General features: G+C 33.9%; 1 protein-coding gene across 2 annotated transcripts in view; it reads left to right on the forward strand.

The window, feature by feature from the left end:
* LOC131682308 (adenylyl cyclase-associated protein 1) overlaps positions 1-14,997 on the forward strand; it is a 72,388-nt gene that overhangs the window by 38,458 nt on the left and 18,933 nt on the right. For both annotated transcript variants that reach the window (XM_058963696.1, XM_058963697.1), the window contains exon 4: positions 6,616-6,794. In XM_058963696.1, the coding sequence (XP_058819679.1) occupies positions 6,616-6,794 (179 nt within the window). The remainder of the gene's footprint in view (positions 1-6,615; positions 6,795-14,997) is intronic.

The raw sequence follows: 14,997 nt of genomic DNA on the forward strand, positions 1-14,997 counted from the left end.
TGTAGTGTACCAAACTATTCTTTCTGGGCCAATCTGTATTGTTATTTTATCTGTCGTAGACGATCGAATTCAAAAGTACAAGACACTTTTGGGACCTAGTAACTATTATTAAACTCACATGGAGATCTTGAAATTTTACAGTATATACGTCATTGAAATTTTCAAGAAAGTATGGGTAACCGCTGAGTGCCTGGACTCTGGAGGCTTTATATCTAAACATTATTGTTTTTATTTTGCAATGTTATTTTAAAACAAATTTGCTCATTTAAGGATTAATGTAGGTTACTAACACTTACATAAAGTTCATGTCGTGCACTATAAATCTTCGATTATTACTTGGAATAATTTGTTGAAATAATAAATTTGAAGTTTTCGCCGACATTGTCTTATTGTGACACAGCAATCTAAGACACAAGGACAAAAGATCGAAAGTACTAAAGAACGAAGGACAAAAGGTCTAAAGGACAAAGCGTCGAATAAATGAAAGTTCCAAATCCAAGTTTTATCTCCTTAATATTTTCGAAAAGTACGTTTTGAAGAACGATAAATTGAATATTTAACGCAATAGCAGTTCTAATATTTTCATATGGGGTGATGTGCCTATTATGGGCAAGCATTTGGGATAATGACAATATCTATTTCCAATTAACTCACTACAAAAACACTCGTTGAACACTAGGATAGACTTAGTGTTCTAATACGGGGTGCGCCATCTGGATGTATCCTATTTCAACATTGAACAACTCCGCCATTTTCCAGCCGATTTTGACAGATAAACACAATTTTGAATCATTTAGTGCCATTTTAGCTATGAGTCGATTTACACCAAAAGAACGCGCTGAAAATCGTAGCGCTTTACGATCGTGATGGTGATTTGGAACGATGGTGATTTGGAGTGGCCTCCTCGTTCTACGGATTTAACGGTACCAGACTTTTTTTCTGTGGGGTTACATGAAAAGTAAAGTTTATTCTAACAAACCAAAGAACCTTGGCGACATCAAATCTAATATACGACCTGAAATTGCCGCGATTAAGCCCAAAATGCTGTCCAACGTCATGCAAAATGCCCGCAAAAGAGCTGCTTTTTGTGTATCAAATGGGGGTTGTCATTTAATCGACGTTGTATTCCAAACTTGGTTTATAATAAATGGCTTAAAATATCTTAAAAAAAACTTGTTTACTTGTGAAAATCGGCAAAAAAAATGGCAGAGTTGTTCAATATTGAAAAAGGATACATCAAGCTAGCGCACCCTGTAGGTGGTTCAGCAATACGGTGGTACACATTATCGCCATTTTTTCCAATACACTACCACAATCAAAAAAATCTTTTTGAATCCAGCACACAGGAAAGAATCAACAGTGCGGTCACTCAAACTAAAACATAAACTTGAAAATGCATAGTAATGGAATTTCTAGTGTAATCAATTATTTGAAGTTATCCAACCGATTGTTGATTGTAGAGATTTTATTTTCATTTGGATATAAAATTTTGCAACGTTTGATGAAAAACTAGTCATTACCACTTGCTAGACTTCGCATGGTTATTTCCTGTTTTTTTTCATGTGCGTAATGTTTATATTTGTATTGATATCAGGACGGTTCATTTTACATATCATGCGTTGTTGTCCATGCTCTGTTAGAAATACTTCGGCGCAATGGAATATAAGTCATTTAGTTTCAACCAAATTATTTTCGATGAGGTTTAATTTGGTACACCCATGAGGCGATAATTGGATTGTTGCGGTTTAAATAGATGCACAAAATAGAGCATTTATTTTCATTTATGCTGAAAATTGATACATTTCTGCTAAATAAGCATTTTACTGTTTGAAAAACAGTACACTGATGCTTTATTCTGATAAATGGTAAAGATAATCTAGCCACTTTAAAAGTTGTTCAAAAAATTGTGCGTCTATCTATAGGATAATTATCCTATAGAGCTGAAAGTTATAGCTTAAACCAAGGTGCTTAGAGTTCTAAGGTGATTCGTCTTTGACAGTAACTGGGCGAGGAGTGAGGTAAGCGTGCAGCAGAAAATGACAGAGAAGAACTTTGTTTACTCACTGAAATCCAAGCAAACATAAGGAGAGAACTAGTAAACGATGTTGTTAGCTGTCGTTTCTAAAACAAACATGGCTGATCAGCGTTTTTTGAGGATCGTATCACCTGAGAATAAAAACTTCTTGGCTTTAACCATTAATTTACATTTAAACTAAAATAAGATTTTAAAGAGCAGTTATTAAAAAAGGCTGAATTTAATGTTTGAGAATATGATTGAAACCTAGCGCTATTCTGCCCATAAAAGCATAAGAGTCCCGTAATGAAAAACAGCAAGCCGAGAAAAACGCTGTTTAAGATTTACATTTTCATTGAGCCTTATGGGATGGGACAACCATGTTTTGGTATTTTTTCGATATTTTCTAAACAAACTGGTAATCGTATGTGTGCATTGTGATTCAGTGGTGATACAGAATACAATCCAACAGATAACTCATTTTCGACAAAAATCCATAAGGGACTCTTATGCTTTTATGGGCACTATAGCAAAATAATATTTAACATATTTAGAATAATTTTCTTCGCAGTTTATTATAGTGACGCAAAGATTTCGTTTACCAACCATATATTTATATTTCAAAATGTCACAAACTAAGCACAGTTAGTTCATTTTTTTTAAGTAATTGAAATTGATGTAATGAAATAAATAAACAAATACTGTCGCCTAATGTGTGTATGCAACATCGCTTTTGTACACGAGTAACTGGAGAAAGTAGCAATATTGCGAACTATTTTTTAACCACATTGTAATTAAAATATGTCATGTTTTGTCGAACAAAGTATTGTAATTATAACTAATCGATAAAAATAAAATTGCGTAAATTATACAAAAAAATACATCGCAGATCATGCAATAAGCTATGACCACAATATATGGGATCATTCATAAAATACGTAACGCATAAATTGCCAAAAATTGACTCCTCCCTCCCCCTATGTCACAACATGTCACAACTTGTCGTATCCCCTCCCTCCCCCTAAAAGCGTTACGTAATTTATGAATGGTCCCTATTTTGCGATGTAGTTAAAAACATATTTCTGCCATATTTTCTGCAATTAACCTTTTCATCCGTTCCTTGACGTAATTGCTACTCAGTGAAGAGTGTTGGCGACAAAGCATATTTCCTTTTTCTTCTTGTTCACTTGACATGGCTGTATTGTAATGTATTGGCATAATTGAGCCGTAGGACTTTCATGATTTTTACACTATGTAAAAATTAAATTTAGCTTTCAAAATGCCTGTCTATCGGGTCTTGTTGCCGCAGTTTGCTGCCGCGTGTTGAGATCCTCTTGCTTGGCGGTGAAACATTAGCTGCGTTGTCTGCCTTGGGCGTCGTTCTGTCCGTATTTCTCGCGTTTTTGCTAACGTCCATGACGTCATCAATGCTGACTTCATTCCAGTTAGTTTAGTGGTACTGGGCCCGATCGTTGTTGAGCTGATGTTTGTTGTTGCCCAGTCCACAGTCGTTAGTTCAACAACCGGTTGTGGCTTAGTATACGACGACTGTATACCGGCTTTGGTCATAACAGATAGAATTTACTTAGCACCATCTGCGCAAGGTTTTTCGTAGTGTGGCGGCTGATCACAGTATTAGCATGTAAGAATCTGCCCTGGGTAAGTGATCAGTGTTCGTTGAGGATATTTAATACCTTGAGCTGATTTTCTTTACTAGTGTTTTTGAACATAGTACCGCATCATGTAGATGGTGGAATTGCACAGCAATAACTTCTGATACGTTGAGCTTCACATTCACCTTCAACAATAGCTCAACTTTACGAATCGATGGTCTCACTGGACATTTCGAGAAGTTAACAGCAACACAGTCTGCCCGCAACGGGGTATAAACTTGCTTTGTATTATCACTCATTGCCTTTTCACATTTCACACTAGTTAGAAGGAATCAAGAGGAATCAAGGAAGGAATCGAAAAAAATAGGCATACATATTAGACACGAGCATTTTTACTCAGATGACGGCATCTTGCAATGTCTCATAGGAGCTAAAGACGCTGAATCTCTAGGATAATGATTCGCCGTTTCAATTGTTTATTTACCATTTACCTGTCAGTGTCATTCCAATCAAGCACCGGACGTGTCAATGGCCCAATTGTATCTTACTCGATTGGAATGATTTGACAGATAAGTGGCAAACGATTGAGATGGCGAGTCTTTATTCAGAGATTCAGTTACATTAATAGGAATAACATGACATAACACAACAGAAAGCTAAAAGAACATTAGAATTTGATAATTCTCTATTCTTTATTCTTATTATAATAGTTTATTCCAACCATACAATACACGAAGTGGGCGATAATATGTTTGCAAAATTATTTCCATGGCCTAAATATATTTCCCCGCGGACCAAAATAAAATGTGGGTGGCGGAAATAAAAAAAAAATCATGGAAAATACCATTTTTATTGATAAAAGTAAACTTTTTTAAGACATCTGCATTGATGGTCAGATGCAAGTCAATGTTGTATATTTACCAACCTCCAAAATAACTCTTTAACCCTATATATTGCACAAATTATTGTTGGCCGCTCATGTGGTACCTTTTGGGGGATTGTCAAGAAATTTTAAACACAGGCCATTTTCTAATTAATTTATGTGGATTAAAATACAGTATCATTGATTCTATCCCATGATTCCGAAATCTATTACTGTGGCGGATCCAGTTAGTTTTAATTTTATGTCAGTTTCAAATGCATTTTTTGTATTGTTTAGCGCCATCAGTCAGAAAGATAACTGTGATTTCGCCAACTTTTTAAATTGTGCACATTGTGATTACTACTCTAGTCTTCTTAAATAATATAAATTATATAAATAATTCATATATGTGAGTCCTTTCGCCCTCTTGTCCCTTTCTACCTTTGTGTTTTCGATCTTTCGTCTTTTTGTCTTTGCGAACTTTTTTCTTTTTATCTTTTATTCGGTCGATCTTTTGTTCTTTTCAACCTTTTGTCCTTTCGACCTTTTATTTTTCGACGTTTTGTCTTTCGACATTTTGTCCCTGAACTGTCTCATAGTGCTATCGTAATCTCTAAAAAAACAAAATTAATTGATTAAGTTGCACAGCAATTCTATGTATGGTCTCCCCAAGCAGAAATTGCTTTGCGATTTCTTTCTGGTAAGATGCCACATGCCGAAAGAATCTTTTCTAACAAAGATGTCGTTTCAAGAATAAATTGGTGGAGGGGGATACTCAATAGCAATACATATACGTTGATTAAAATACTTATCTTACTTAAATAATAATATAGTTTTTAATTGATTTAAGTATAGAGTAGAGTGCCCTGATTCATCTCATTAGACAGGATAACACACTATTTCGCTGGCAAATCGGCCAACTACCACTAGATTGCACTTAACTAAGTTTCAACATCTTTGCTACGTTCCTAAGAAGTTATACAATGAAAAATCTGGCCTGGAAAAAGGAAAATACTCGCGTTTGAGCCAAATGAAAAGCCTAATACAGTAAGATTCCGTTTTTGGCACGTTCCGTTTTTGGCATGCTCCATTTTTGGCAACAAAAAGGTTCCGTTTTTGGCAATAAATGGGTTCCATTTTTGGCAACATTGTTTTTGTTCAGAGTAAATCTTAAAAAAATGCTCATACACATTTTGTTGTAATAATGGATATCACTTTTGACTTTATTTCCAAACATAGTCATATTTACTTTATTTTATGGAGGCGGGCATAGCGAATAAAATTAAATTTGCTGATTTTTTTGCATTATTTCATTCCATTTCACATATTCTTATATAATTAATGTTCTTGTAACATTTATGAAGTCACAAATTGAAAATAAAAGCTTTTAAGGCATGGTTCCATTTTGGCACTGTTCCAGTTTTGGCAACTGAAAAAAAATATTGTTGCCAAAAACGGAATCCTACTGTACAATGCTTCCTTATTCATCCTACCATTTAGGCTAATGCGTTAAATAGTGATAGCAGGCACTGCTCTAACTGATGTGTTTAAATGGGTGCGATGAATATAGGTGCTAAGATGAATTAGGGAACTGTTATCCTATTTCATATTTTATTCAACTCTATTGTACGTTGGTCAATGTCCGCATCTAGCGCCAATAAAATATTTTATCCATTCATAATATTACCTAGAAAATTAAAAAAAGAACGTTTGAATATGGGTCCCGAAATTTGAAATGTTATTGTAGAAAATATCGGTATCACTAGCGCTACATACCGTAGAGGCGTGGAATATACGCCAAACAGTGTGCGCCACTGGTTTTCGTAACAGAGTATTTCACTGATATGCTTTAAGTTACATCTCAGTTAGAATCCTTTTGTATTTTATTCCATTGCTTCATTATGTAGTGCATGAGTACATGCTTCTGTCCTAGTATTCACTTCTTACGTAGAGTGAAGTGTTTTATCATTTCGTAAACCTTTCGTGCAAACTACATGTGCATGCTGTTCTTGTAAATTTGCTTAACGGACTCTTCAATCTTCGTACATTCTTGATACGCATCGCGATTATCCTTTCTGCCTTAATCCAACTGTTCTTTACCGTCACTCAACGCTCGCCTCGTACAGGGAGGAGGGTGGAATCATGGAACCACCCACAACGCCAATCGGCCGTGATGAGCTGGCTTTGCGACGGCATCGCTTCTTCTCGGAACTATTGAATGCGGCCCACGCTGCCGTGGAGCATCGAGTACGCTTCGATCCGCCTGGCCCGTTTGTGACAAAGGAAGACCAGACGTGTGGAACAGGTTCGATTGTTTGCGTTTGTTTTGCTTCTCTTTCCTTCAGGTCAAAGCTAGATTTGATATCGAATATTTCGTGTTGATGGGTGATCCAATAGTTGTGCCACCAAGAAAAACTGTTAATGAAAAATGGGGGAAATGATATTTGTCGGAAACTTTCATATTTAACTATTTCTTGTTTTTAAACCCACTATACGAATACATGACACAATTATAGGTACAATGAAGCTCAAATTTTAAAGATAATCAATAATTTATTTTCTTTTTTTTTACCATTACCAGTAGTTAATTTTGTGGCCACGTGATTCGAGTTCTAGCAGAACTATACCTGATATCACAACTATACCTGATAGCACAGCTATTTCGTCATCTGTTTTATGCTGGTAAACTTAGAATTCATGGTACATGGCATAATTAGAATACGTGATGAAACCAACCTTTAGTAACCTATGTATTTTCGTACCATTATTCCACTATACACATCCCAACCGGATAGTGTACGATTTTCTATAGGCCCTACAATGGATGGGCTAGCTGTGATTCCATTGCAGTATCCTATCACACCTTTTTCCAATTACTCGATGAAATTGCAGCTGAACAGTATCTCGTTAGCTAGCATCAATGTATTGTATCAGTTTGTTAGTCTAGTTTATTCAACGCTAATTATTTTTGCTTTAATTGAGCACTATGAATCGAATGCGTACGTGGTATACTTTGTCTAATTAGTGCTATTTGGGGTATTGTCTGCTTTACTGTTATTATTTTGACACCAGATTTGAACATGCACCTATGAATTAAACATAATCACTATAGAATCTATACTGCCAATAGAAGCATAAGAGTCCCATATTGAAAAACAGCAAGCTGCTCTTCAAAATTTAGGTTTGCATTGAGCCTTATGGATGGGACAACCACCACGTTTTGGTATTTTTTTCGATATTTTCTGAACACACCTGGTAATCTTATTTCTGTATTATGATTCAGTGGTGATATAGAATACAATCCAATAGATAACTAATTTTTCACAAAAAATGCATATGGGACTCTTATGCTTTTATGGGTAGTATAGTATAGACACTAGACCGGCAACAATTTTGACTTTTTTTCGGAACACTGCTAATTCGAATGGTAATTGGATGCACAAATCATATGCAAAATATGAGTTTTTTCCGATAGCTCTAGTTCACTCACAAGAGGTTTGAAGTTTGTATAGTAAATATATGGAAAAATAGGCAATAAAAACATAAATTCATTAAAAAAATCACAGTATCATCTTGCATACCTCAAAATTTTGCAGCGTAACTTATTTGTAAGATCAACGCTTTGCCTGAAGGACTGCATATTGATCGATTGCAGTAAAGAGTTCTCCAGACAAAATTTGTTCCTCACTTCTCGAAGACCAACGATATTTCTTTCATGTGCGAGAAAGAGAGGAAACACATAATTTTATATGGGAATATCTTTTTACTGCAAAATCGGATCAATTTGCAGTCTTCGGCAAGGTTGATCCTTACACCTTAAGCTATATATCTGCAGATTATGGGATACACTAGATGATACTGGCTTTTTTAAATGAATTTATTGTTTCTTTTGCCTATTTTTCATATATTTTACCATACAAACTTGAAAACTATTGTGAGTGAACTAGAGTTTTGAGAAAAAGTTCATATTTGAAAAATGGTATGTGAAGCCAATTCCCGTTTGATTTAATAGTGTTCCGAAAAAAGTCAAAATTGTTGCCGGTCTAATAGACACACTCTAGCGTTAGAAGACAACGTTTACGCACCCCATGCGACTGTTGACAGCTCGTCGATTAAAAAATCATATGTTGTTCGCTCAAAAAACTTGCTTGCATTCCTTAAAAAGTCTAACACAACGGTAATGTTATCTGTTCGTTTCCAGGATGTCTATTCACTCTGAGAGGTAAAACTGTAGCGATGGGGAACAATAGAGCAAAATATTGATTTTCTTACCTACACTTGCATTTGTCAAATTTCAGGCTTAAGCGCATCAATTTCTTTGAGAAATTTGATCTTTGTTATGTACAGAACAATACTGTATACTTCGAGTTCTTATGATTTTTTTTCAAGAAATGTCTATTCAAACCAACAGATAGTCATGGTCTCTTCAGCAAAGTTGTTGCTAATTATGTTCTAGTTTTTTCATAAATGACCAATCAAAAATTTGCTTCTCAGTTTTATGATCGACGCCAATTTTTTTTTTTTACCTTGGCATTGTAAATCAATAAGAGCACAAATATTCTAAAGGGTGTTTTACCATATTTTCGCCGCTTCCGTTTTTCATTCCCAATCTATTATGTAAATTACCAAAATGTTGTGTCGTATTATGCCCTATACTCCCCTGCATGGAAGATTCATTTTCCATCCAATGATTTTCCAATCTTCCGCCCTTCCCAGTATTGTTAAGCCTCAAAAAGGCAAGATCGAATTGTGACTTCAAGAAGCATCGCTCCTAAAACCCAATGAAATCAAAAGGGTAATTGTCTAGTTTAGAGACTTTATGGTTTAGAGGTCCATTTTTAATGCGGTTTTTTGCTAAAATGGTGTATTTTAACCTCAATAAACCGAATCCGAGAGCGGAAATGTAAAATTTATTACCAAAGTTTGATATACTGAAAAAATAAGTTTTTAACACTGATAACAATGCCATACTGCCATAATATGTGAGCTTATGGTGCGGAGATGGTATGATGCGGCTTGGCCGCATAGTCGAGGCCAAGGATCCGAAGCGGCGCAAAAGCCGCTGAGGATCCGTCGGACAAGTCTTCGCTAATCTTTCCGGCGGAATAGCAAAGCAAACCTGTGATCCTTTCGTTTGCCCGATTTACTCAAATATAGAGGCTATAGCTAGTTTTAAAGCCGACTGAGCGGCAGCGAAGTCGGACAGTAAGTAAAAAATCGATGTGGCGTAGCCACATTTGTCAGTATTCTTTTATTTATTAACAAAACAAATTGGTTGACGAATGTGGCTACGCCACATCGCTTTTTGGCGCACTGTCCGACTTCGCTACCGCTCAGTCGGCTTTAAACTAGCTATAGCCCCTATGTTTGAGTAAACCGGGCAAACGAAGGAATCACAGGTTTGCTTACTATTCCGCCGGAGTTAGTCATCGTCTCGTCCGGCGGATCCTCAGCGGCTTTGCGCCCGCTTCGGATCCTTGGCCTCGACTATGCGGCAAAGCCGCATCACACCAACTCCGCTCCATAAGCTTACTTGCTATGGCAGTATGTCATTGTTATGAGCGTTATTAAGCACAACTCATTTTTTCAATTTATCAAACTTTGGTAAAAAAAATTACATTTCCGCTCTCCGATTCGGTTTATTGAGGTTAAAATACACCATTCTAGCAAAAAAAACCGCATTAAAAATGGACCTCTAAACATAAAGTCTCTAAACTAGACAATTACCATCAAAAGCATCTTTTTGTCGATTTATCAGTGCGAGAATCGAACGCCTAAAAACGCTCGATCATTTGTATTTTATATTACAAGTTCATTGAAAACTAGAGAACCGTAACTAGCCGAGCCTCTGAGATCCCTTGCCTTTTTGATGGTTAAATCCCACTATGCATTGCAAGGTCGTGATGTTACTGGTTCGCTGTTCAAGGGCCCAAGTAACGACCTGCCCGGCTGTTCAATCGTACATACTAAAATAAACATCCATTCATATTTTTTTCCTTTCTGCTATATTTGCCTCGGCAGGAGATAGATGTTATATTTAGACAACAAACTCATACGTTTCGAGTTCGAGGATTGTTTTTTTCTTATATCTAGATATTTCGATCTACTCTGCCGGAAGGTGACGTTTTTTAGTACACTTTTCTGTTGAACTAGGTCAACGAGTTGCAAGCCAGTGCTAAAGTATTGGTGTTTTAGCCATTCATGACAATGGCGTTTTCTGCGAGGCGTCTGAAGATATTGTTTCCTAGTAGAAAGAAAACTAAGGGATTGATAATGATGGGCATATTAGCATGCGGGGAGAATATTGTCCCAAATATGATAAATAAATTTAAGTATGGGATATACTATTTTTGAATCAGAAGGGCTATTTTGGTCGACATTAGTAGTGCTGTTTGATGTTAGCTCAGTAACAGTCAGACAATAGGCCAGTCGAAAGTTGTTCGTTTTTTAGGTGTTAGACAAAAGATTTACCGTGCAGAACCCCTTTTAATTCGAATACTGAATAAAATTTACAAATTATACTTATCGCGGAACAGTAGTGTGTACAACATATAAACAATAAAAATTTCAGTATGCATCTTTTCTTATTTCGCCAAATAATCATTTTTATATGCCGTATCGCATCAAACGCCATTTTTGCGCTGTTGCTATTTTGCCGTTTAAAATAAAAATCGAATCGAATAGTTTTACGGATAATTACATACAGAACAGAACAAAGCATGTAGAGCATGTTTTGTTCTAATTCGTTGCGAATAAAAATTTATAAACAAAGAATTTCCAAAATAAACAATAATCGGCAAAAATGTCTTTAAAAAAATATAAAGTCTTCTATTTACTGATCACGAAATAAATAATCGCATTCAGATTTCAAATTTCAAAAAGTTTGAATACTCCTATAAGCCACTGTAACTGGCAATAGCTGCAGTTGAACATGACAAGTCAATCCGAAAATCTGGGTTGGAATATTATATTCCTTTCACAACCTTGCGGGATAAAATTCGAACATAATTTCCAGAAAGCGAAAGACACAGTAATCCACCAGTGCTTTCTAGTCATGAAGAACTATGAATTGTCGAGTGGATAGCTATAGTCGTATTTTCTATAAAGCGTGGACCAGCGCCACGACAGGTTCTATTGATATGTGAAGGTGTTGCGCAAGTATTAACATTCAATCATATGATTCGACTGTAAAGATACCTGGGGCACAGTAGAACAGGATGCTACTTACAATGAACTAAACTTCTAGTGCTTCTTCCTGGAGGTTTGGTGTCTCCGACAAAGTATGTATATTGCATGAAATGGAGCATTATTTTGAGATCATTTCAATCTAGAGAAGTATAAACTTATCTAGATGAGCTCTATCTTTTGATATAGACATCCTATCAACTTTCTTCAGCAAGTTTTTGTTTTGGTATTTTTGACAAGTGATTCGAAGGTGTATATATTATATAGCATTTGCAGATGATGCTGTATGACATTATTAGAAGCATGTTCATATTATACATGTAATTTAACAATATATATATATATATATATATATATATATATATATATATATATATATATATATATATATATATATATATATATATATATATATATATATATATATATATATATATATATATATATATATATATATATATATATATATATATATATATATATATATATATATATATATATATATATATATATATATATATATATATATATATATATATATATATATATATATATATATATATATATATATATATATATATATATATATATATATATATATATATATATATATATATATATATATATATATATATATATATATATATATATATATATATATATATATATATATATATATATATATATATATATATATATATATATATATATATATATATATATATATATATATATATATATATATATATATATATATATATATATATATATATATATATATATATATATATATATATATATATATATATATATATATATATATATATATATATATATATATATATATATTTCATATCCGTTAGGGCATTGCAAAACAACACTCATTTTCGAGTTCTCGATGTACCTTTTATATTGTGACAAATGTCAAAGTTTGCTCAGATTCCAAATTTTACATTATTTGGACAATTTTAGACCCCCGCCCACTTCGCTTAAAGTTTTTGACATTGGTATTATAAGAAAACAAAAAAAATATATTAAAAGCTATAGCTTTTGAAGTAGCATTTGGAAGATTACAATTTATACCTTCTATTAAATGAAACAACCTTTGAATTTGAATAGATATACAGTGAAGACCCGTTTTTATCAGCCCCTTGGAGAATTTAGGCTTATAAAACAGGAACATTGACAAAATCGGGACATATATTTTTCTTTCTTTTTAAGAACCTCTTTAAATATTCTTTAGTCCCTAGATATCTCATAACCCTCTCTGATTATTTAGTTTAAGTTTTGCTTAAGGGGGCCTGACAGTGCAAAGTTTAATAAAAAATTAAAATTTTTATTTTTGCATATTTCGGATCTCTAAGATAAGAAAAATATGCTCAAGAAATGATTTACTCGAATTCAACTTGGTTCGTCTGTTAGAGCCTATCAAACTACCTATCAATTTTCATAAGAGGCTGACAAAATCGTGTCAAAAAGCTGATAACATCGGAGGTAGGCAAAATCGGGGGTTGATAAAATTGGGACTTCACTGTATTTCCGTCTTAAGAAAAATGTGCGAAATAGGGGTTGTGGTCTATTTTGCTCCCAAAATCCACTATTTTTAATAACTTGTGTGCTCCATGCTGCAAATCATACATGTTGAGCATTTTCTCAAATGTAATCAAAATCTGAAAAATCGAACGGAAGCTTTGCGTCATTTGCTCGAATACGAGAAATTTTGGTTCTAGTTCATTTTGTTATTCCTATCAAATTGTATCATTTTCTCGCGCATGTATATGTATTATTCTTCAATCTGTTTTTGTAAAATGTACCTTGTGGAACGGTGGAAAATTCTCAGGAACAAATAAGAAATATATTCGTTAACGTAAAACTCAAAAACGTCAGATTTTTTTACATTTACTATAGAAACCACTTTTTTCTCGTTAAATGCCCTAATACCCGAACTTTCAGAAGTTATTCTAAAATGAAACTTATAACCATGTGATTTCATAGAGGGGTTTACACTAGAAGTAGCAAATTGAGTAATCATTTATTAATGTTTCAAAGGTTTTCTCTCACTTTTTAACAGATACCGGTATTTCGATTACTACTTGTAATCTTCTTCAGTGTTTGTATCAGTTTGTATCAGAAGAAGATTAGAAGTAGTAATCGAAATACCGGTATCTGTCAAATAGTGAAGTGCAAGTGCATTTAACTATAAAAACATAGTGGAATTAAATGGAAGAAAACCTTTGAAACATTACGTACTTTCCACTAAGACCTCCGTTCGCGTATATATTGTGAATCATTTATTGTTAAATGAAGTTGATTGGTGCAATTTAATGAAAAAATCCAGACCAAAGGCCGACAAATCTAGTGTCCTAATTTTACCCATAACAAATCTACTTGCATTTTGTTCCTGGGGATATTTCACGTTAAACGGGGTACACTTAATAAAAATTGATTGAAGAATAATACAGATATATGTACAAGAAAATGTCAAACTTTGATATGAATGAAACGTAGCTTTTTGTATTCTGACAAAGATTGCAAAGGTTCAGTTCGATTCCTCAGATTTTTGCACATTAGAAAAACTACGAAATATGTATGATTTTGTAATGTAAATGGTGTGAAAATATTAAAAATGGGGGATTTTGGGAGCAAAATATCCCAAAACTTCAATTTTCCATATTTTTTCAGAAACGTAAATATATCTATCGAAATACTGAAAGTTCCTTAAAAAAAGATATCAAAAGTTGTAGCATTTAATTTACTTTTTTCTCGTATTTTTTAATAGTGCCAATGTCAAAACTTCAAGCAAAATGGGCGGAGATCTAAAATTATTCAAATGATATGATATTTGGCATCTGAGCATACTTTGACATTTGTAACAATATGGGGGGGTGGGGGTTTTCATATTTTAAGAAATCGGAAAAAAAACTCTTTTGCTCTATTCATACATGTCTGGAAAATAATCTTTCACCATCACATTTTCAGAAATATACAACAGTTGCAATGAGTTACATCTATCATTAAGACATCTTACGGTAAATATCGAAAAAGTATGCTGTCCAATAATACGAATAACTTGTGAAACGGCAGACTGCGACTGAATGTTACTAGTGACTAGTCAAGATTATACGACTTCGCGCCAACTCGAACAAATGTTGGCAGCACCCTCTCAGATTTTAATGAAACTTTCTGTACATGAGAACTTATATTCCTACAATGCGAAGACATTGAAAATGTAAGCTGACATCCAATCAAAATTATAAATGTATAATCTTAATGTAAGAAAAGAGAACTTTGTCACAAAAAGCCACTTTGCACACTTTGTTTTT

The sequence above is a fragment of the Topomyia yanbarensis genome, chromosome 2 (assembly GCF_030247195.1).
Source record: "Topomyia yanbarensis strain Yona2022 chromosome 2, ASM3024719v1, whole genome shotgun sequence".
Classification (NCBI taxonomy): domain Eukaryota; kingdom Metazoa; phylum Arthropoda; class Insecta; order Diptera; family Culicidae; genus Topomyia; species Topomyia yanbarensis.